Consider the following 22,507-nt stretch of genomic DNA (forward strand, 5'->3'; position numbering starts at 1 on the left):
CCCACCTCCCCACCTGCCTCTCTGCCCACCTGCCCACCTGTTCCTTCACCCATTCACCCTTCACTCACTCACTCCCATGCTGTTGTTTATTCATTCAGTTCTTCATTTGCTCACTTGCTCCTGTTCTCTGCCTGCTGCGTCTGTTTACCTCTGGGAAGGGCACTGAAGCAGGTCCTTCCCACTGTGAGGCTACTTCCCCTGGGCCAGGAGGTGGCAGCTGCTACCCTCCTGCCTCACCCAGAGGGAAGCCTGAGAGAGGTCCCCCTTCTCCCCCATCAGAGATAAGCCGGCTGTGAGGCCTGGAGCTCACGTGGTCCCTGCTCCTGACCCCAAGGGCCTAGCAGGGCGGTGACTCCGCCCCTCCCACCCAGGAAGGCCACAGGTCATCACTGCAGGGTCCTGGGGTGCCCGTGAGCGCATCACCTTCCTGCCGCCCTATGTGAGGAGTTCTGCCTGTGATTCACTCCCCGGCTAGGGCTGACAGCGCTGAGACCTGTCAGGGCCACACGGGGACCTGAATCCAGCTTCTGGCCTTCTTTCTGCCCTTTGCCCCGATTCCGAAATTGTCCCCAGCATTCCAGACACATCCCAACCTGGCCTGGGGCAGCTTCTCCTGAGTCTGGGATGGGCAAGAGCGCTCCTTTCTTCTTGCCATAAGTCAGGGTCAGCGGTGTGGGCCCCACGGCCTGAGGAGCCCCACTCCCCGCAGAAACACCCTCTGGGGCCTGCAGGGTGCACTCTGGCAGGGCTCGGGGCTCGCCCTGCTCTGCCACACCCAGCAGGGAGGATTGTGGGACAGACTTGTTGGGGCACACGAGGGGCAGAGTGGGGCCCAGGGAGGACTGTACCCTTGCATCGCCCATAGGGAGTCACAGGGCTGCCTCTACCTGACAAATTCCAGGGGCAAACTGTGGCTGTGCTGGCCCCTGAGCTTGCAGGGCCTGGCAGGCCACTCAGCTGACCATTCAGCTCGGGGATCCAGTGCTGAAGGAGCAGAGCAAGGTCTGGAGGTACCCAGGGTGTGGGAGAGGGGTGTCCTCAGAGAGACTCCGGGGCAGGGCTGGGGCCCTGGGAGCCCAGAACCTTGAAGATCTGAAAGTTGCAGGGTGGTGACCTCACCTGACCCCCTCACCTCGCCTATCAGAAGACAGGTGGACCTTAGAGAATAAATTATAATGAGTTCTGAAAAATTCTTCTACCTGTTCAGCCCTCCCTCTCTCCCCCTAAACCCGCAGCAACCACTGCTCTCTACTGTCTCCACATCGTTTTGTCGTTTCCAGAACGTCATAGAATTGGTATCCTGCTGCATGCCGTCTGTTCAGATGGGCTTCTTTCACTTAGCAATAAGCATTTTATGTTTTTCCATGTACAAGGTCAGACAAGTAAGTTTGCAAACTCACCTTAGAAAATGTGCCACACACCTCATTGCTGAATACCATTGCAGTCCCCTTTGAAGGACTCCCCTTGGGAAGCTATGCACTGATGCCAGTACCTAATCCATCCTTCAAAGCAATTTTGGAACTCTTATTCTGGAATGGCCATCAGAGCTGTCGTCATATTACCCTTGATGTCCTGAGTGTCATCAAAATGTCTTCCTTTCAATATTTCCTTTATCTTCGGGTAAAGAAAAGTCATTGGGGGCCCGATCAGGTGAGTAGGGAGGGTGCTCCAATACAGTTATTTGTTTACTGGCTAAAAACTCCCTCACAGACAGTGCCGTGTGAGCTGGTGCATTGTCGCGATGCAAGAGCCACGAATTGTTGGTGAAAAGTTCAGGTCGTCTAACTTTTTCACGCAGCCTTTTCAGCACTTCCAAATAGTAAACCTGGTTAACTGTTTGTCCAGTTCGTACAGATTCATAATGACTAATCCCTCTGATATCAAAAAGGTTAGCAACGTTGTTGCAACAAGTTCGTGAACTTAATTGTCAGGCTTCATATGTTCATGGCTTGAGAGCTCATTTCTCTTTAGGTCTGAATATGATTCCACTGTCTGGACATCCCACAGTTTATCCATCACCTGCTGAAGGACGTCTTGGTGACTTCCAAGTTTCAGTAGTTATGAACAAAGCTGCTGTAAACACCCGTGTGCAGGTTTGTGTGTGGATGTAAGTTTTCAACTCTTTCGGGTAAATACGAAGGATGTCTTCATATCTCTTAGTGTCAGTGACACTCTCTCTCCTGCTCTCTGTATCCCTGACTTTGGTGCCATTTCTCAGTCTTCTGCTGACTCCACCCACTCTCCCACTTGTTGAAATATTGGGGCTCCTAAGGGCTAGATCCAGGCCTCCTTTCTCTTCTTGCTCTGGCTCTGTAGGTGGTTCCATCAATTCCTGTGGAAAATGCCATGGAAATAGGGGCACCCACCATCCCACTTGCTGTCTTTATGAGTTTGATGAATCTAGGGGCCTCCTATGAGTGGGATCATGCAGTATTTGTCCTTTGGTGTCTTGCTTCTTTCACTCAGCGAACTAGAATAGTCTATCTGCACTTGCCTCTATCTCTAGCCCTGTCTCCCCCTCTGTCGACGGATCTGCCCTGCAAATTATACTTGTCTCACTCCCTGATCTCTGATCTGCACCTCCTCAGCCTCATGAGACCTTGGGGCTCAGCCTGGAAATGCTGTCAGCTGGAGAATCATGGGCTCACCTGGTTTGTTTCACTCCTTTCGTGGCTCACTCACTATCTGTTGTCCAAAATTTGAAAACCAACGTTCCATATGTGTTGTGTGTTCTAGGTGCTTAAAGAAGGGGGGCACATGGAGCACTGGTTATCCCATCGCTCCCCAAAGAGGGAGACCTAGCCTATTAACTTGAATACTTGGTTAAATTTGTAACTGGCAGGTTTCTCCAATGTAACGTTAATGATTTGCCCTTTGTAATTTATACTCTGTACCTCTCCTGTTACTCCTCAAACTTTTACTCACTTGTTTTAACATCAATGGGTGATTGGCACTCAGATAAATCATTACAGCAGCCCCCCCCTTAGCCACGGTTTCACTTTCCAAGGTTTCAGTTAGCTGAGGTCTACCATGGTCCAAAAATATTAAATGGAATGTTCCACAAATAAACAATTCATAAGTTGTAAATTGCTTGTTGTTCTGAGTAGCATGATGAAATCTCGGCTGTCCCCATCCACCGAGCCTGGGACATGACTCATCCCTTTGTCCAGTGACTCCACACTGTAGACAGTCCCCACTTTCAGTCACTTAGTAGCCATCTTGGTGATCAGATCGACTGTCACAGCGTCACAGAGCTTGTGCTCAAGAAAACCTTATTTTACTAAATAATAGCTCTGTGAAAATTAAGGAGCAGAAACCTCATTAAAATGGAATCAGGGGCCGGCCGGTGGCTCAGGCAGTTAAAGCTTCATGCTCCTAACTCCGAAGGCTGCCGGTTCGATTCCCACATGGGCCGGTGGGCTCTCAACCACAAGGTTGCCAGTTCAATTCCTCGACTCCCGCAAGGGATGGTGGGCTCCGCCCCCTGCAACTAAGATTGAACACGGTACCTTGAGCTGAGCTGCCGCTGAGCTCCCGGATGGCTCAGTTGGTTGGAATGTGTCCTCTTAACCACAAGGTTGCTGGTTCGACTCCCACAAGGGATGATGGGCTGTGCCCTCTGCAACTAGAAAGCGGCAACTGGACCTGGAGCTGAGCTGCGCCCTCCACAACTAAGACTGAAAGGACAACAACTTGAAGCTGAATGGCACCCTCCACAACTAAGATTGAAAGGACAACAACTTGACTTGGAAAAAAGTCCTGGAAGTACACACTGTTCCCCAATAAATTCCTGTTCCCCTTTCCCAATAAAAAAATCTTAAAAAAAAAAAAAAAAGGAATCAGGAAGCTAGAAGAGAGAATTGTCACACACATGTGACTCAATGCTCAATGCTCTACTGACCCCAACAAGAGGCGATGTACCTCGCATCTCTGACAGGAAGTGACACTACGTTACTACACCAGCAGGAGGAAGAAAGGTTTCCTGCTGGCCCTGTAACAGCTCCGCCAATGGGAGACTGTATAACTCAGCCAATGAGAAACCACTATACTTCCACCTCCCACGTTCCTCCAATGGACTCTGTTTAAAACAGTCGACAACAGTCCTCCCCACCACGAGGTCCATAAAAGAGTGTTCCGTTCCGTTCCTTCGTTCTCTGCACATAGTTTGTCATTAGACTGCATGTCCCAAATTGCAATTCTTTGTTTTGTTCCCTAATAAACCCATTTTGCTGGAGAACTATCTGCTGTTTACTTGTTTGAGGTCAGCAGCCGCAGAGTGAAAGAAGAGTGATGCTGGCAATTCGGATAGGCCAAAGAGAAGCCGTCAAGTGCTTGTTACAAACTGTCAGAAGGTCAAAGTAGCGTAACGCTAGGTCACAGTGCCTCTGTCACTCACCTCATTTCATCCCACCACATAGGCATTTGGTCATCTCATATCATCACAAGATGAAGTGTGAGTATGGTACAATGAGACTGTTTTTATTATTATTGGGGAAGGGGAACAGGACTTTATTGGGGAACAGTGTGTACTTCCAGGACTTTTTCCAAGTCAAGTTGTTGTCCTTTCAATCTTAGTTGTGGAGGGCACAGCTCAGCTCCAGGTCCAGTTACCATTGCTAGTTGCAGGGGGCGCAGCCCTCCATCCCTTACGGGAGTCGAACCGGCAACCTTGTAGTTGAGAGGACGCGCTCCAACCAACTGAGCCATCCGGGAGCTCAGCGGCAGCTCAGCTCAAGGTGCCGTGTTCAATCTTAGTTGCAGGGGGCGCTGCCCACCATCCCTTGCAGGAGTCAAGGAGTTGAACTGGCAACCTTGTGGTGAGAGCTCTCACTCTAACCAACTGAGCCACCAGTCCGCCCCACAGTGAGACATTTTGAGAGAGACCACGTTCACATAACTTTTATTACAGCATATTGCTATAATTGTTCTATTTTATTAGCTATTGTTAATCTCTTACTGTGCCTAATTTACAAATAAAACTTTATCCTAGGTATGTATGCATAGGAAACACATCATATACATAGGGTTTGGTACTATTCATGATTTCAGGCATCCACTGGGGGTCTTGGACCATTTCCCCTGTGAATTGGGAGGAATACTGTACTGTGATGGTTGCCAAATGACGATTTTCTAATTCCATTATTCCTTCTACATCTATTAGTTGGCATTCAACTACTCTGTTTCTCCCAAAATAAAACCTATCCAGACCATCAGCTCTAATGTATCTTTTGGAGCAAAAATTAATATAAGACCCAGTATTTTATTATACTATATTATATTATATTATATTATATTAGACCCGGTTTTATATTATAGTAAAATAAGACATGGTTGTCATGCAAGGTGTCATGCGGGGCCTCTGGTCCTGCTCCCCGCACAAGAATGCAGGATATGGTGAGGCCAAACAGGAACACCCACAGAGCCATAGACAGGGGAGTTACACTACCACACTCTTGATGGCGGCTGGATTGGAGACACAGGAAGCAGGAGCCACACAATCTGCAGCCTGTCGTCTGCTTCTCTGTCAACCGACCCCACTTGCTAACTGCAATCCCTGCCTTGCTAGCTTAGCCACAGGAGTTATATCAGTGGCTAATGGCTAACTGGTAACAGCTGATGGCCAACTAGTCACAGCCGATGGCCATCTACTACCCAAGCCAGCACCTTTCCATGTGAAGTCGAGAACCTGGAAACTGCTCTCTGGGACTCTGTCCCCACACTGGTATTACATTATATTATATTATATTATATTATATTATATTATATTATATTATATTATATTATATTATATTATATTATATAAAACCTGGTCTTATATTACAGTAAAATAAGACTGGGTCTTATATTAATTTTTGCTCCAAAAGCTGCATTAGAGCTGACTGTCCGGATAAGTCTTATTTTTGGGGAAACACAGTATAAAAATAAAATGAAGCTTTTTCTTCTCCTCCACAAATGAATGAATGAATAAATTTCAGTATGTGTCATGTGGGGTGTCAGGCGGGGTCTCAGCTCCCGCTCCCCACATAAGAACGCAGGACATGGTGAGGCCAAAAAGGAACACCCATGGAGCCATAGATAGGGGAGTCATACCACTATAGTCTCGCTGGCGGCTGGTGGAGACACAGGAAGCAGGAGCCATACTATCCACAACCCGCCGTCCACTTCTCTCTGCCAACCAACCCCACTTGCTAACTGCAATCCGCGCTTGCTAGCTCAGCCACCATCTTCCTGCTAGCCCCCATTTGCTGCTAGCGTAGCCATGGCAGTTATATTAGTGGCCAACGGCTCACTGGTTACAGCTGACGACCAACTAGCCACAGCTGATGGCCATCCAATCACAGTTGATGGCCATTTACTACCTGAGCCAGCACCTTTCCACGTGAGGCCGAGAGCCTGGAAACTGCACTCCTGGCTCTGTCCCCACAGTATGACTCATGAATTTGTATTATACTGAGCAGGTTTTGTTACTATCTAGTTCTTCTTTTTTCTTTTTTCCCCCCTTCTTATGCCTCCCCCCGCCCCCACTCCACTTAAAGCCATTGTTTCTCAGTCTAGTTGTGTAGGACACAGCTCCCTGGCCCAGGCTGGTGTTATGAGCCTTGCGCTGCCCCCGGCTGAGGCAGTTGGTCGCCAGCCGTCGGTCGGCCGCTCACAGCAGCTCCTGGCAACACATGGTAGCCCACAGCAGACTTTCTTTCGAGGCTAAAATTTTTCCCAGATATGGCCAGTAGAAGCCCCTTTAAGCTGGCTTCTGTGTCATTTTGACAAATTCTCATCATTTTTTTGAGCCTTTTTCTTACTTTCCAATACAACAAGATATTCCCTTACTCAGCTCTGGAACCAGCCATGGCTTCAAAAAGGTCTGGTTCCTTTTGGTGGATAATGGTGTCTAGAAGCCAAGATTGGGTACTAGGTTCACTCAATGCTTTTGGGGACCAAGTTTTCTGGCTCTTCAGCTGAGAACTCACACACACATGCACGCACATGCACACACATGCACCCCTACCTCCACATCCCTTGCCATCTCTCTGTATTAAAAAACACACGTTTACAGTGACTCCTCTGCTTCCAATCCAGCCTCACCGGGTATAGTCTAAACTTCACCTGTTCCACATTTGGTATGTCTTGCTCTGACCCTGAGACACGTGGTTTCCATTACTCTCCATTCACACACTTAGTTTTTCCCTCTTCCTTTATGTAACCACTCTCCTGACCCTGCTGGTGCTGCCTCATCCCTGACCCCTTCCTCAGGCCTGGCAGCTGCCTCCTTGATCTTGATGCCCCTCCCCCCCAATACTTGCCCCCTGTCCCTCCTCCCCCTCCCCCAGCCTCCTTCTCTTCAGACCCCCTGTCACACCGCGTGTCATGCGGGGTCTCTGGTCCCACCCCCACACAAGAACACAGGATACGGTGAGGCCAAAAAGGAACACCCATGGAGCCATGGATAGGGGAGTCAGATCACTATATTCTCGCTGGCGGCTGGGTTAGAGACACAGGAAGCAGGAGCCACATGATTTGCAACCTCTGTCCACTTCTCTGCCAACCAACCTCACTTGCTAATTGCAATCTGTGCTTGCTAGCTCAGCCACGGCAGGTATATGAGTGACTAATGGCCAACCAGTAACAGCTGATGGCCAACTAGTCATAGCTGATGACCATCTACTACCTGAGCCAGCACCTTTACCCATGAGGTCGAGAGCCTGGAAACTGCTCTCTGGGACTCCGTCCCTACACCCCCACTATCTCAAAGGAAGGGAACCAACAACTACGTTTTCAGTAAATTAAAAAAAAGGGAAGGGGCGACAAGGCTCATCTCCAACTGCCTGGGCTGACCCAGATGAGGCCAGGCCGTGATTCTCCCTGACGCACATTACCCGATGGACTCACGTCATTTCTGTGGGAACAGGGTCCCCTGGGCACCCTACTAGAAGAGAGGACCCACAGCCTGGTGATTGTGTGGTATCTGAAGCAGAATGGCTGAAACAGATGGGCCAGGAGGTCCCAGGAGTCCTGATAGAAACTCAAAAACAGGGCTGTTGTTGGCAGATGTTACAATATCAGACAGGATGCGAAGGCACGTCGAGGGGCCCAGGGAAGGTATCGGGCGTGGAAAACAGGAGAGTTCACAGTTCAGTAACTCAGAGAGTGGGAACACGGCAGCATGCACGCTGCCAGGCTGTGCATTAGTGCGATGGCCTACCACATGGAGCCATTCAGGACAGGGCAGGTGGGAAACATCAGGGCAAGCGAGAAACGCATAAATAGGTGGAGTCGATAAGAGGCATCACAGAGGGAAGAGAAATGACAGAAATATTTGAAAAAGTAATAAAAAATTACCCCAGAATTAAAGAGACAGGAGGGGCGGCCAGTTGACTCAGTTGGTCAGAGCGCAGTGCTCATAACACCAATGTTGCCGGTTTGATCCCCACATGGGCCAGTGAGCTGCGCCCTCCACAACTAGATTGAAAAACAACAAGTTGACTTGGAGCTGATGGGTCCTGGAAGAACACACTGTTCCCCAATATTCCCCAATAAAAATTAAAAGAGAGAGAGAGAGAGAGAGAGAGAGAGAGAGAGAGAGAGAGATGAGCAAGGGCTCTTAAGGGCCAATAGGACATATGAGGAAGAAATAAAATGCAGTATAGTGATACTTACAAAGACCAAAGTTCCAGAACATTCCAGAGTAACCTGCAGACCACCTAAAAGAGTGAGATTCGCATTATTCTTTTCAAGGGCAACACCAAACACAAGAAGAAAAGTGTTATATTCTGAAAGTACAGGAGATAAATAACTACACAGAGGGCCCTCAGAGGGTATAATTATTGTTTAAACGGGAAGGTGGAATACAATACTTTCAGATACACCAAGCCTCAGAATATCTAGAACACTCGTCATGGAAACACCCACATTGCCAGCACAGTTCTTAAAGAAGAGGAGGAATAAACCTGGAAGCTGCTGCAGGAGACACGGACGTAGAAGAAACGACGAAGCTGCAACAACATCTAAGAGGCCATCAGTAACTTTGATGCCCCTTATGAGGCTGAGAAAGTTTGCTTTGATTCCCATTTTGTTAAGGTTTAAAAAATTATGACTGGTTATTGGACATTATCAAGTGGTTTTTGTTTATTTGTTTGTTTGGGGTTTTTTTGCATCTATTGAGATGACATGGTTTTAATTTTTAAATTTAATATGGTCAATTAATTGGGTTGATTTTCTAAAATGTTAAACCAACTTACATTCCTAGACTAAACCCTACTTGTATGGGGTCTGACAATTAAGTTCACAAACTTGCCACCGTGCGCTTACTTGGGCAGCACTGTACAAACAGCTCGGTGAGGTTTCATAACCTTGGTATATCAGTGTCAAACAGCTGTGTTCTTGTCGACATGTGGCGCTGTCTCGCTGAGTGGCGTTCATTATTGTTGTTGCGTGTTTTTGTGTGCTGTCGTGAGAATGTCTGAGCTTGAATTAGAGCAACGAACAGACATTACATTTCTTGTTAAACTTGGCAAGAGTAGAAGTGAAATCAGGGACATGTTAGTCAAGTTTATGGGGATAATGCCATGAAGAAAATGGCTGTGTACAAATGGATTAAACGTTTTTCTGAGGGGAGAGAATGTGTCACAGATGAAGAGAGGTCAGGGTGGCCAGTGACAAGCAGAACTGATAAAAACATTGCAAAAATTCATCGAATTGTGTGTCAAAATCGTTGGCTGACTGCAAGAAGCACAGCAGACCAAGTAAACATCGATAGAGAAACAGTTAGAAAAATCTTATCTGAAAATCTTGGCATGAGAAAGCTGTGTGCAAAAATGGTCCTGAAGGAGCTCACAGATGAACAAAAGCAAAGGAGAGTGAAGTTTGCCCAGACCTTTTGAAGAGGCAAGACGATGTTTTGGGTCGTGTTATCACTGGTGATGAAACATGGGTGTACCAATACGACCCTGAAATAAAGGGTCAAAGTGCACAATGGAAGTCAGCCAATTCTCCACGACCAAAGAAGTTCCGTCAGTGCAAATCAAGAGTCAAAACGATGTTGCTAACCTTTTCTGTGTGTGTATTGTGTATATACGTGTATGTGTGTGTGTATTGTGTGTGTGTAGTGTGTGTGTGTGGGTATTGTGTGTGTGTAGTGTGTGTGTGGGTATTGTGTGTGTGTGTGGTGTGTGTGTATTGTGTGTGAGGTCTGACAATTAAGTTCGCAAACTTGTTGCACTGATGTTGCTCACCTTTTTTGATATCAGAGGGATTCTTCATTATGATTTTGTACCAACTGGACAAACAGTTAACCAAGTTTACCATTTGGAAGTGCTGAGAAGGCTGCGTGAAAAAGTTAGACAACCTGAACTTTTCACCAACAATTCATGGCTCTTGCATCACGTCAATGCACCAGCTCACACGGCACTGTCTGTGAGGGAGTTTTTAGCCAGTAAACAAATAACTGTATTGGAACACCCTCCCTACTCACCTGATCTGGCCCCCAGTGACTTATTTCTTTACCCAAAGATAAAGGAAATATTGAGAGGAAGATATGTTGATGACATTCAGGACATCAAGGGTAATATGACGACAGCTCTGATGGCCATTCCAGAAAAAGAGTTCCAAAATTGCTTTGAAGGGTGGACTAGGCACTGGCATCAGTGCGTAGTTTCCCAAAGGGAGAACTTCGAAGTTGACCGTAGTGATATTCAGCAATGAGGTGTGTAGCACTTTTTCTAGGATGAGTTTGTGAACTTAATTGTCAGACCTCATATATGGTTGGATTTGAGTGGTTAAACTTTTCTTTAGAATTTTTGCATCTATGTTCATGAGGAATATTGTCTGTAGCTCTCTTTTCTTGTGTTTGTCTGACTTTGGTGTCAGGGTAATGTGGCCTTAGAATGAGCTGGGATGAATGTTCCCTCATGTTCAATGGTTCTGAATGAGTTTATGTAGAATTGGTTTTATTTCTTCCTTAAATATTTGAAAGAGTTCACCAGTTATGCCACCTAGGCCTGGTGGAGGGTGTGTGTGTGTGTGTGTGTGTGTGTGTGTGTGTGTGAAGGCTTTTAACTACAAATTTAATTTACTGAATAGAAATGGGGCTATTCTGGTTACCTATTTCTTCTTTTCCCCCCCTCCTTCCGCTTCCCGCCTCCATTCCTGTTCAAGCCGTTGTTTCTCAGTCTAGTTGTGTAGAACTCAGCTCCCTGGCCCAGGCTGGTGTTATGAGCCTTGCGCTTCCCCGGCTGAGGCAGTAGGTTGCCAGTCGTCAGTCAGCTGTTCACGGCAGCTCTCGTCGGCTGCCGGCCACTCACGTTGGCCAGCAGCCGCTCATGGCGGCACACGGTAACCTGCAGCAGATCACAGCAGCCCTTGGCAGCCCACTGCAGCTCATACTGACCTCTGGCTGCTCACGGCAGCCCAGCTCCAGGGAGAGCTGTTGTTCACAGTCTTAGCTGTAGAGGGCGCAGCTCACTGGCCCATGTGGGAATCGAAAGGTCGACCTTGGTGTTAGGAGTAGGGCGCTCCAACCACCTGAGCCACCCGGGGAAGGCCCACCTATTTCTTTTTGAATGACTTTTGGTGCTTTGAGTCTTTTTAAGGAATCTATTTCATCTTTGTTGATTACTGACATAAAATTCATAATATCCTCTTATTCTTTCAACACCTATAGAATCTGTACTGATGTAACTTTACTCATTCCTGACATTGATTGTTAATGTCTTTTCTTCTTTTTTTTTTTTTTAAGGAAAACCTGTTTGGATTTTATTGATTTTATTGACCTTTTCAAAGAATCACCTTTTGATTTCAGTGACTTAAACCATGGTTTTCTGTTTTCAGTTTCACTGATTCCACTGATTTTCATTTTTTGTATTTCTTTTACTAACATTGGGTTTAATTTGCTCCTATTTTACTAGTTTTGTAAGGGAGCTGGTCAGTGATTGGAGACCTCTATTGTTTCAATATCCGTTGAGTATTTTAAATTTTCCTCTAAGGACTGCATCCCACACATTTCAAAGTATTGTGTTTTCACTTTTATTTGGTTCAAGGTAGTTTTGAATTTCTCTTTTGATCTATCCTTTGACTCATGAGTTATTTAGATCTATTTTTTAATTTCCAAGTATTTGGAGATTTTCCAGATATTTTTCTCTTATCAGTCTAATTTAATTCCATTGGGTCTTGAGAATATACTTCATAACTTGAATCCTTTCATATTTTCAAGGGTTGTTTTATGGCCTATAAGATGGTTTAATTTAGTATCTATTTCATATGCATTTTAAAAAAATGTGTATTTTTCTGTTATTGGGTTGAGTATTCTATCAATGTCAGTCAGGTCAAGTTGGATAATAGTGTTGTTTACTTTTCCCTATTTAAAAAAAAGTTTTCTGTCTACCTGTTCTATCAAGTAGGAAAGGAGGAGTGGAGTCTCTGACTATAATTATAGACTTGTCTCTTTCTCCTGAAGGTCTAAGGCTTAGGATTGTTGTATCCTCTTAATTGGTCCCTTAATTGTTTTGAAATGACCTTCTTTACCCCTGCTAATATTCTTTGCTCTGAAATCTACTTTTTCTGATATTAAAATGGCCATTCCAGATTTCTTTCTTCTTTCCTCCTATTATTTATGAGTGTTATTTAGAGGACTACCTTTCCCCTCTGCATTGGCTCTCATTGGCCCTGCTGGTGACTGATCTTGGGATGGGTTTTTTGTTGTTGTTGTTTTGTTTATCTTGTTTTATTGGGGAATATTGGGGAACAGTGTGTTTTTTCAAGACCCATCAGCTTCAAGTCAAGTCGTCATTTTCAATCTACTTGTGGAGGGCGCAGCTCACTGGCCCAGGTGGGAATCGAACCAGTGACATTGATGTTACAAGCACTGCGCTCTAGCCAACTGAGCCAACCGGCTGCCCACTGGCAGCTCAGCTCCAAGTCAAGCTGTTGTTTCTACTCTAGTTGTGGAGGGCGCAGCTCACTGGCCCATGTGGGAATTGAACAGGTGACCTTGGTGCTATAAGCGCTGCACTCTAACCAACTGTCTCACCACTTCCGGGTACATCCCCAAAAACAGCTGCCTGGGATGTTTTCTTTTTAGCATTACTGCATCGTGGTTAGAAAGTGTGGCCTGGAGGACTTATCCTGTTGTGAGTGTGTCGCACTTTCTTCAGGGTCTGATACCTGCCCAGGTGCAAAAGGTGGACTCCATGGAGAGGCTGGGCTGAGTGGTGGCTTCCCAAACAGGCTCAGCTGGCCCTCAAGGTCACAGGCACTGGAGCCCCTCTCAGCCCCAGGCCTCGTGAGGGGTCCAGAAGGAGGCAGAATCAATGGAACTTGGCAACAGGCTGGTTGACTCTCCTCTCACTCACTGGCCAGTCTTTGGCAAGTCACTGCTTCTCTCTAGCCTGTTTCCTTCTCTGCCACGTGAGGCAATGGGTGTTTTAAAATGTAGGTTTTATTTTTATTCAGGTATGGCAAGGCCAAGAAATCAGGGGACAACTGCCATTGAAGAAATGGTTTGTTCCTCACAGTTCCCAAGATAGGGGTGGAGGGGTGGGGGACAGGTGATGCCAGCCAGGGCCACACGGGCACACCAGGGTCAGCCAGGAGGCAGAGGGAGAGGTGACAACACGGGCAAGGGCCTTTATTGTGGTTTCCAAGGAAAGGAACGGGTGAGACAAATAAGTAAGCTTGAGTAAGGGTTGGCAAATTTGAATAATTTCAGCAGGCTTTGAGGCACGGGGACTGTTCCTAGTTGTCTGGGACCTGGCCCTGGGGTGATTAGGGCAGGAGATGGTGGGAGCGCACAGAGGAGGGGCTGGTGTGTGGGACCCGGATTATGGTTCAAACACTGTTGACGGAGCGACGTCTGGGTGGGACGCAGGCAGAGGAGTGGCTTCAGGGAAAAGGAGGGCGGTCCAGCCTGTGGGGAGCTGCGTTTGCGGGGCCTGTGGGACGACTGGCACAGTGCAGGTGGCACGTGGACACACCGCGCCTTGAGAACAGAGGCCAGTAAACCGTGGCCAAGTGTAGCCCGTCGCCTGTTTGTACTGCCCACAAGCTGAGGACATTTTCCATTTTTAAGTGGTAAAAAAATTAAACTTCACACCCATTAGCTATCATCAAAAATAACTATTATAAAAAATAAGAGACAATGACAAGTTTTGGCGAGGATGTGAAGCAATCAGAACCCTTGTGCACTGTTGGTAGGAATGTAAAATGGTGCTGCCACTGTCCCCACAGATTGGCGGGTCCTCGAAAAGTTAAACACAGAATAAGCATATGAGCCAGCAATCCCACTTCCGGGTACATCCTCAAAAGCAGTGAAAGCAGAGCGTCGAAGAGCTATCTGTACCCCCATGTTCATAGCAGCATCATTCACAGCAGCCAGAAGGTGGAAGCAGCCCGAGTGTCCATCAACAAAAGAACGGACATGCAAAACGTGGTCCCTCCAGACAATGGAGTGTCACTCTGCCTTAAAAAAGCAGATTCTGACTCCTGCCGCAATGTGGGTGGACCTGGAGAACACTGTGCTGAGTGAAATGAGCCAGACACAGAAGGACACATCCTGTGTGACCCCACTCACATGAAGTCTCTAGAATAAAATTCAGAGACAGAAAGTAGATTGGTGGGTGCCAGGGGCTTTGGGAGGGGGCATGGTTTACTGACTGCTGCCCTAGAGCTCAGAGATGGAGACTCCAGTGGGCAGAGCCTGGAGGTGGGCAACAGCCCCGGGAGGGTGCCAGGGTGTGGCCAGGGGCCTGGGGCAGAGCCCTGACAGGCAGCATACTTTAACTTTTTCTAACAGGTTTTTTGTGATATAATCCACATATCCCACACCGTTTCTCCACGTAAAGTGTACATATGAATGGTTTTTCACTCTCACCATGGTCACGATTAGAATACTTCTCAGAAAGAAACCTTGTATCTTTACGGTCTGCTCGCCCCACCTGGGAACCCAGCTGTAAAGAAGTACAGCGTGAGGACCACATGGAGAGCCAGACATGCCACCTGGCTGCAGGAACGAGCTGGGACAAACCAGCAGCGACAGCACCCACCAACCCATAGAATCCTGAGAAATAATTAAATCATAGTTAAAGTGACTAGAGCCTGGGTTGTCTGTTTTGTGGCAATAATAACTGAGGGTCTCCAGGCCCCAGAGGCCGAACAGACATCCAGGCAAGGATGGTCAAGGTCCTGTTGGCAGGACTCTGGGACTTTGCCTGGCAGCCCTGCCGTGGGCAGGGGAGGCAGAACAGGCAGACCCATCTTTGGCTGGGGTTTGCCAGGTGACCATCAGGGAAAGGCTGAGGACCTCTGACCAGGGAGAGGATGCAGAGGTAGCCAGAGCTTCTGCCCTGAATAGGGGGAAGGTCAGGCCACCTCGATTAAGTCAGGGACCCCATTTCTAGCTGGATCATTCTACTCACCAGAGGTATAACTGTGGGCACATTTCATGTCCTCTCTGAGTCAGCGTCCTCCTGAGATGAAAGTGGCCCCATGCCCACCTGGTTCCAGGCAGTTAATAGCCTCCCTAAGCAGGAAGGCCAAGCAGACTTGCCAGGAGAATCCTGAAAGGAACGGAGCACAAGGTGGACAGGAAATACTGGCTCCAGGCCCTGTGGGCTCCCTGGGGAGGGGTCCTGGGCCTCCCCCAGCCAGAAAGGGAAGGCAGCTCCAGGCAGGTGGGTCTGCCCCATCACTCCACTCCCAGAGGTCCTGGCCCAGAAAGATCTGGTCACTCTGGTGAAAAATCGATGCAGCTATGGTCTCCTGAGGGCACAGCCACTGGGCTGGCGTTCCCAGCTGTGAAGCAGGACAAAACTCTCGCATTAACGGTGCATTCTGCACATGTCCACAGTCCCGGGCCCCTCGCCCGAAATTTCCCTCCACCACGTCAAGACAGAAACTCTCTTGACGTCCCACCTCCCCGGGGAACCTAGCCTGAACTGGCGCAAGGCTGCTGCCCCAGCGGCCTTCCCCCACCGGCCCAATTTTAGTACCCTCGGAACGGGTGGCAGAGGGAGGCCCCGGGTAGCCGTGAGTGGCTGAGGCCAAGAGCGCGGCACTAAGGAAAAAAGAGCGAGGGCCATGACGTGATAGGCACCGAGGGGTGAGTGGCCCGAGCGAATGGGACCTGAAGCCAGGAAGATCTGGGGGGAATACAGGACCGGTCGGGAGCTGCGAGGGTGGAGGGAGGGTGGACGGCTGCCCCGGGTCCGAAACAGCCGGTGCAAACTTTTAGGCCCTCCGCTTCAAGGCTCCCCAAGGCCCAGGGCGCACGGAAACCGTAGGCAGAGGGTGTGTGTTGGTGGTTTGGGGCAAAGCGCTTCAGGAACCTGAACCCCTCACTCCAGAGAGCCCCGTCTCAACTACTTCTTAAGCTCCGCCCCGCCCAAAGGGCTGCGTCGCTCTCTCTTATTACCGGTGGGGAATCAAAGGTGGGCAGCGGGCCGGGAAACAGGTGTGCCTGTGGGTGCGCGTGCACCTCCACACCCCGGTCACAGTGGGAGGGGCCTGAAGGAGCACCCAGCGGGAGCCAGGCTTTCTTAGATACGCTCCCGGGAGCCACGAGCCAGGCGTACGAGCTTCCTCCCGGGGGCCGGGCGTGTGGCCGCGCCTGCCGCGATTGGCTGAACGGGCGGCCCACGATTGGCTGAAACCCCGGCCTCCGCCCCTCGGCCGCGGGGGGCGGGGCGCAGGTGCGGGTAGCGCCGCGCGTGCTGCCCTTAGGGGTCTAGCGCGCCTCCGGGACAGCAGGTTTGTCCCCGTGGCCACGCCCTCCCCGCCACAGCGTGCGCCGCGCGTGCGGACAACTGGCGCCTCCGAGGACTAGCGGGCTGCGCGCCGGGGTGGGGGTACCGAAAGGTCGCAGACCTGCGGACTGCGCTCTGGCGGCGGGGGTCGCACGGGCACCTGCTGACAGCGCTCAGAGGTGGTGGCGGGGCGCACACGGGACCTGCGTACTGCGTCTTGTGGGGTACACTGAGCATCTGCTGGGAGCCGGGGCCCACTGGGGACCTGTGGACTGACCTGGGGGTAACGGGGCGCACAGAGACCTGCGGACTGTGCCGCGGGGACGGGGTTGGGGACGCCCTCCCGGCTTGGTCTTTGCAGGTTGTGTGTGCAAAGGGGAGGGCGAAGCGTGGCAGGAGGGCGAGGCAAGGGAAGGAGGGCGTGAGAAAGGAGGCGGCGGCGGCGCGGAGGAGGGTTATCTATACATTTAAAAACCAGCCGCCTGCGCCGCGTCAGAAAGACCTGGGGAGCGTCCGACCGCACGCGCGGGACACGAGCGCCCCACGCTCCCCAGAGCGCACGGCCCGCCATCTCTTGCGCCTCGCTGTCTTCGGGCCCCTGACGACCTGGGACGCTTACCCTGGAGAGTCGCTCAGAGGCACAGTGCCACAGCCCCTTTTGGGGCGTGGCCGTTGTCCCACAGCCCCCAGTTCCTCTGCCTGCATCTTCCTGCGGTGTGTGGGGGCTCGGAGGAGGCTCCGGACGAGTGAATGCGGGTGTGATGGACAGCAGCGCGCTGACCCAGCCCGCGCCCCCCGCGCCTGGCGTCTCCAGCGGCTGCGCCGCTCGGCGGCGACCCGCGTCCCCAGAGCTGTTGCGCTGTAGCCGGCGGCGGCGACCGTGCGCAGAAGAGACCGGGGGTGGCGAAGCAGCCGTGGCGCGACGCAACGAGCGCGAGCGCAACCGCGTGAAGCTGGTGAACTTGGGCTTCCAGGCGCTTCGGCAACACGTGCCGCACGGCGGCGCCAGCAAGAAGCTGAGCAAGGTGGAGACGCTGCGCTCAGCGGTGGAATACATCCGCGCTCTGCAGCGCCTGCTGGCCGAACACGATGCTGTGCGCGCCGCACTGGCTGGGGGGCTGCTGGCGCCAGCCGCGCGGCCCCCAGCGCCCCGCGGGCCGTCTGGGATCCCCGCTGCCTCTGCTTCGCCCTCCTGCGCCTCGTCGTCCCCGGGCCACGGGGGCAGCTCGGAGCCTGGCTCCCCGCGCTCCGCCTACTCGTCGGAAGACAGCGGCTGCGAGGGCGCGCTGAGCTCAGTGGAGCGCGAACTGCTCGACTTCTCCAGCTGGTTAGGGGGCTACTGAGCGCCCCGCCTCGCGAGGTAACCGCTGGGCAGCGGAAGAGGGAGGGTCGGAGGCCGGGGCGGCCGGGCGCGGTGGAGTGGACTGGCCCCGCGCACGCGCCAGGCCCGGAGATGGCTTCGATTTCGCTCACTCTTCATTTTCCCCAAAGTTTTTCAAGCCTGTGCAAGACCAGCGTTTGTTTGTCCGGGATTGCAAAACTTCCTCTCGCTGCTCCGCCGCCGAAGGGGGAGGGAGGGGACGTGTGTGTGTCGGGGGAGGGGGGGCTCGGGCGGGTGAGGCCCCGAGTGCAAGCGGATCCCCGGGCAGATTAGGGTGCTGGGAGGCGGGGTGACTTTGCATTGCAAATCGCGCGCCCCGGCCGGGTGGCAGAAATGAGTCGACGGCTGCGGAGCCCTGACTCACTGCTGCTCTGAGCGCTGCTCCAGCCCCCGCCTTGGTTCGGGCCGCAGACCGAAGCCTAGGCACCCACGGACTCGAGTTCCAAAATCAGCCAAGCAAACGAAACCGCCGCCTTCGCTTGTGGGAGATGGGGGCAGGGTCGGATCCCGTACTAATGCGCGTTCCTGTGCCCTTCCCTCCCAGCAGTCCAGCCCTAGACGCTGAGCGGGCAGCGCGCTCACTATCTGGGAGCCAGTACGGTGGACGGCCTGCGCCTCCATCCCTGCCTCATGGCGGGCCAAGCCACAAGCTAGCCGGGACCCCGCCCGCCCACGCTACCCAGGCAGTCCAGCCTGACCACGTGCCGGTGTGGAAACGGTCCCCTTCCCGACCTGGCCCTGGGGGCAGCTTCCTCGGACCCCGACCGCCCCGCCCCGCCCCGCCCCTGAGGCTCCACTGGGCTGGGGCCGAGGCACCAACACTCGGGAGGTTTCCCTGAACCAGAGAGAAGATTTTTGACGGCACAGAGCACCTACTTTTTATACGTTAACTTGAACTGCCCAGGCAATACAAGACTTCTTTTTGTACAGACTCCTTAACTCGGAACACAATAAAGATTGTCTACCCCTGCCCCTCCCCCAACACCTGGGATTTTCCAACTTGGCCAAGGAGGTGGAGACCGCAGCCCCTGAGGGACAGCGTCCCTGGCAGGGGTCCCCACGCAGCAGTCGGTTGACCCAGGGCAACACTCCCAGCTGGGTAGAGACCCCTGTTAGAAAACCTGTTTTAGGGAAGGTGGGCTTTATAAATAAACCAATTCTGCGTGTCAGTGGTGTTGGGGGCCCTCTCCAGATCCTTAGACTCCCCATTTCCCAGATGAGGGCCAGGAATAAGGTCGGTGGGAGGGTGGTGACCCAGACTCTGGACCTTACAGGCCTGGCCCCTGTGGTCACTTATCCCTAGACTCCACCCCCTCTTCTGTGGGATGTGAGGTCTGGGAGGCCAGCTTGGTGGCTGCTGTGCCAAAGAAACTCGAGCACCTTGTGAGGCTACGGCTTCTGGCAGGAGTCAGCGGGCCGGTGGGTGGTCAGGCAAAGCTCCTTCACAGCTGGGAAGTTGAGGTCTAGAGGCTGCTGACCAACACAGGAGCTGGTGCAAGTGCCGGCTGTAGGACTGGACCCAAGGTGGCCTGACCTGACCAGCCACCCTCTGTCTCAGGGTCCAGGCTGCCTGGCTTCAGATCTCCACTGCCTGCCACCTAGTGGGTGTCTCTGGGCAAGTTGCTTAACCTGCAAATGGGGGTGACAGCACAGCCCCCTTACAGGGTTATGGGAGGAATTAAGGAGAGGTGTCTGGCAGTGTCTAACACCTTGTACTAAGCCTCGAGCTACTGTTCCTGCAGCCTCAACCCTCACTTGCTGTTCAGGCTGCAGGGGCCTGGGTGGCAGCAGCAAGGCCCAGCCCGCCTCCATTTATGGGCACTGTGAGAGCCACCCTGGAGAGGAACAAGGCAGGCCCCCTTCCCCCAGGCTCCCCCAGCTCAAAGGGCCCTCACGGAGATGACTCAGCTCTACCTTTGACCTGGGCCTCGGCAGCTTTGAAGTCTAGCCGGTGCCCAAAGCTCTTTTATTGCACGGGTGGGGGCCAGGCTGATGGGGATCCCCCAGGCTGTTTTAAGGTGCTGAAGGCACCCTTTCTGTCGTCAGGGAGCAGTTGGGTCAAAGCCGTTGGAACCCTGGGAGGAGGAGCTGTGGTGTTGGCAGACAGCAGATGTCTCCTGGGTAACCATAGCGACAGGGTAGTGGGTCTGTTGAGGCTGGCTGGGGTCAGTAGACCTGCTGTGGCTTGGGGCTGCAGGGCTGAGTAAACTGGCCTTCTCCCAGGGACAGAAGGGAGCATATTGCATGGCCACCCAGTGAAGGCCACCCTACAGCGTTCTCCCAGAGACCCACACCCTGGCCAGTGACCTCACTGAGCCACAGGACCTGGGCTGTCCTGTGACTCCTCACCTTGACCTCAGGGAGAGGGTGAGACCGTACATGGGTTTAGGGGAGTAAAGCCTGGGAGAATGGGGCCAGGAGGCAAGGACCGCTCTCCCTGCCCTGCGAGCCAGGGCCGGCATGCTATGGATGAAACTCTGCAAAGTATCAGCACAGTGCTGCCATTTTTGTCCTCCTGTCTTATGGAAAATTCCAAACATATGCAAATGTTCTGAAACCTTTCTTGGACACCTTCTCTGTACCAGGAACTGTCATGCCCTTGGGTACATCACTGTGCCTAAGGGAAACCCTGACCTCATGGAGCCCACGTCTTAGTGGAGGACACGGGATCCAACCCACAAGCAGCATCTGTGAGTCAGTCGTATGGTCTGGCCATGGGTGGACACACTGGATCCCGAGGGACACAGCAGCGGTCCTGAGCAGGCCGGACCATGCCCTCAGTCAGAGCCTGCTTCAGACTCCCGGAGGAGCCGGCCCAGCTCCCACTGGAGGTGTCTCACTGACATCTGGGACTGGTCATTCGGCTTTGGTTTCAAAATAGGGGAGGGGGTCTTTACAGCCCACCTGTCAGCCTGCTTCTGAAGCCTTGAGGGCCTCGAGCATTCTGGGGAGACAAATCCAGCACCAGCTCTCCCCCTTACCCAGGGCCAGCTTCATAATTTTCGGGCTTGGGGCAAAATGAAAACACAGCACCCTTGTTCAAAAATGGGGAAAGCATGACATTAACGTGCTGAAATATAGAGCGTTTGCCTTGTCTTCAGGGTCTGTGCCTTGACTTATGGTGTTTGAAACTTGCTATTGAATGCCGTTCTAAGTAAAGAAAAATAAACAACTTAAATCATTAGCGGGAGTTTTAGCTTCCATTGTACACCGTGCAGTGCCAGTGGTCAGTGCAGATGGAAGATCATTTCACTCCAGAATCTTGACGTGACATCATTCGTACTTCATAGCTTGCACTTGCAGACATATGTTATTTTTACCAGAACAGAGGAAACGCAGCACCAAAACACTGTCATTGTTTTTATTAATATGTCACTCCTTGATATGCACGATCTACCTTCACTCTCTCCCTTCAGCGTGTGGCTCAGGAAGGACTGATAGGAAGAAACCCGGGGCTCACCCATCTGTTCCTTTCCTGCTGTGTCATGATTTTTCGCCTAAGTGGAGGGCTTGCAGAGGGAAGTCACACGAGGAAGAGGGACGTGGGTTCCATGGGCGTTTGTGTTTGTTACATCTTTCTGCATTTCACTCAAGTCCTGGGTTGAGTGAACAGGGCCCCCTGGGGCCGTCAGCGCCTCTTGCTGGGGGAGGACGTGGCCCCCTGGCCCCCTGCAGTGTGGATCCTCAGGAACACTGTGTTCCTGGTGTCATGCAGACGGGGTAGACTTGTGTCCGGTGGGCATGGCCTCAGCTCATGGGCTGTGCCACTGTCCCAGTGCCCTTCACTGGCGAACACACGGTCACCAGTGTGAATTTCAAGATGACATGAAAGCATGCTGTGTAGGGGCCTGTGTGTCTGCGCCTCGCCCTCGCCTGTGAGGCCGGTCCCTGGTCTGCCCCTCACCTTCCCTCCTCCTGGAGACTGGGCAGCACAGCTGTGTCCAATGGCACATCTGCCGCTGGAGGCCTTTGGCTGCAGCAGGAGCTAGGGACCTGCCTCTACCCTGGACTATGGCTTTCGCCTAGGGGTGGCATCCAGGCCAGGGGAGGGGCCTCAAAGACTCCTCATCAGTGACATCAAACCTCATGTCCTCACCATAAAGTAGGGGAGCAATCGTGTGTGGCCTAGAGAGCTCGGGAGGGAGGTCACGAGGGTGACTGCTCCGGCAGTGCTGGCATGTAGTGGGCACTGGATAAAGGGCAGGGGGTTGTCGGCTCCCATACCCATCTTCCAGGCCAGTGCCTGCCTTCCCCCCTGCCCTAATTCCCGCCTGGCGTCCTGAATCCCCATGGGATGGGACCCTGGGGAGGGGGCTAGCCACACTGCTGACAGGGAGCTTGAGGACCCCACATGGAGACTTGGGGGGAGGGCAAAGCCCTACTGCTGGGGTGGTGC

At 52.0% G+C, this 22,507-nt stretch overlaps 1 protein-coding gene across 2 annotated transcripts; it reads left to right on the forward strand.

The window, feature by feature from the left end:
• The first annotated feature begins 16,404 nt into the window (after positions 1–16,404).
• ASCL2 (achaete-scute family bHLH transcription factor 2) lies at positions 16,405–21,295 on the forward strand. 2 transcript variants are annotated; one of them, XM_019713684.3, is made up of 2 exons: positions 16,405–18,090; positions 18,656–21,295. In XM_019713684.3, exon 1 carries the CDS (start codon positions 17,492–17,494, stop codon positions 18,071–18,073), a length of 582 nt encoding a protein of 193 aa, XP_019569243.3. In that variant the 5' UTR covers positions 16,405–17,491; the 3' UTR covers positions 18,074–18,090; positions 18,656–21,295. The 2 variants fall into 2 exon arrangements, with proteins under 2 accessions (XP_019569243.3, XP_019569244.3); XM_019713685.3 differs by having other exon boundaries at positions 18,659–21,295.
• The last annotated feature ends 1,212 nt before the right edge of the window (positions 21,296–22,507 follow it).

Source organism: Rhinolophus sinicus, chromosome 14, assembly GCF_057876585.1.
Source record: "Rhinolophus sinicus isolate RSI-liver-muscle chromosome 14, RSI-T2T, whole genome shotgun sequence".
Classification (NCBI taxonomy): Eukaryota; Metazoa; Chordata; class Mammalia; order Chiroptera; family Rhinolophidae; genus Rhinolophus; species Rhinolophus sinicus.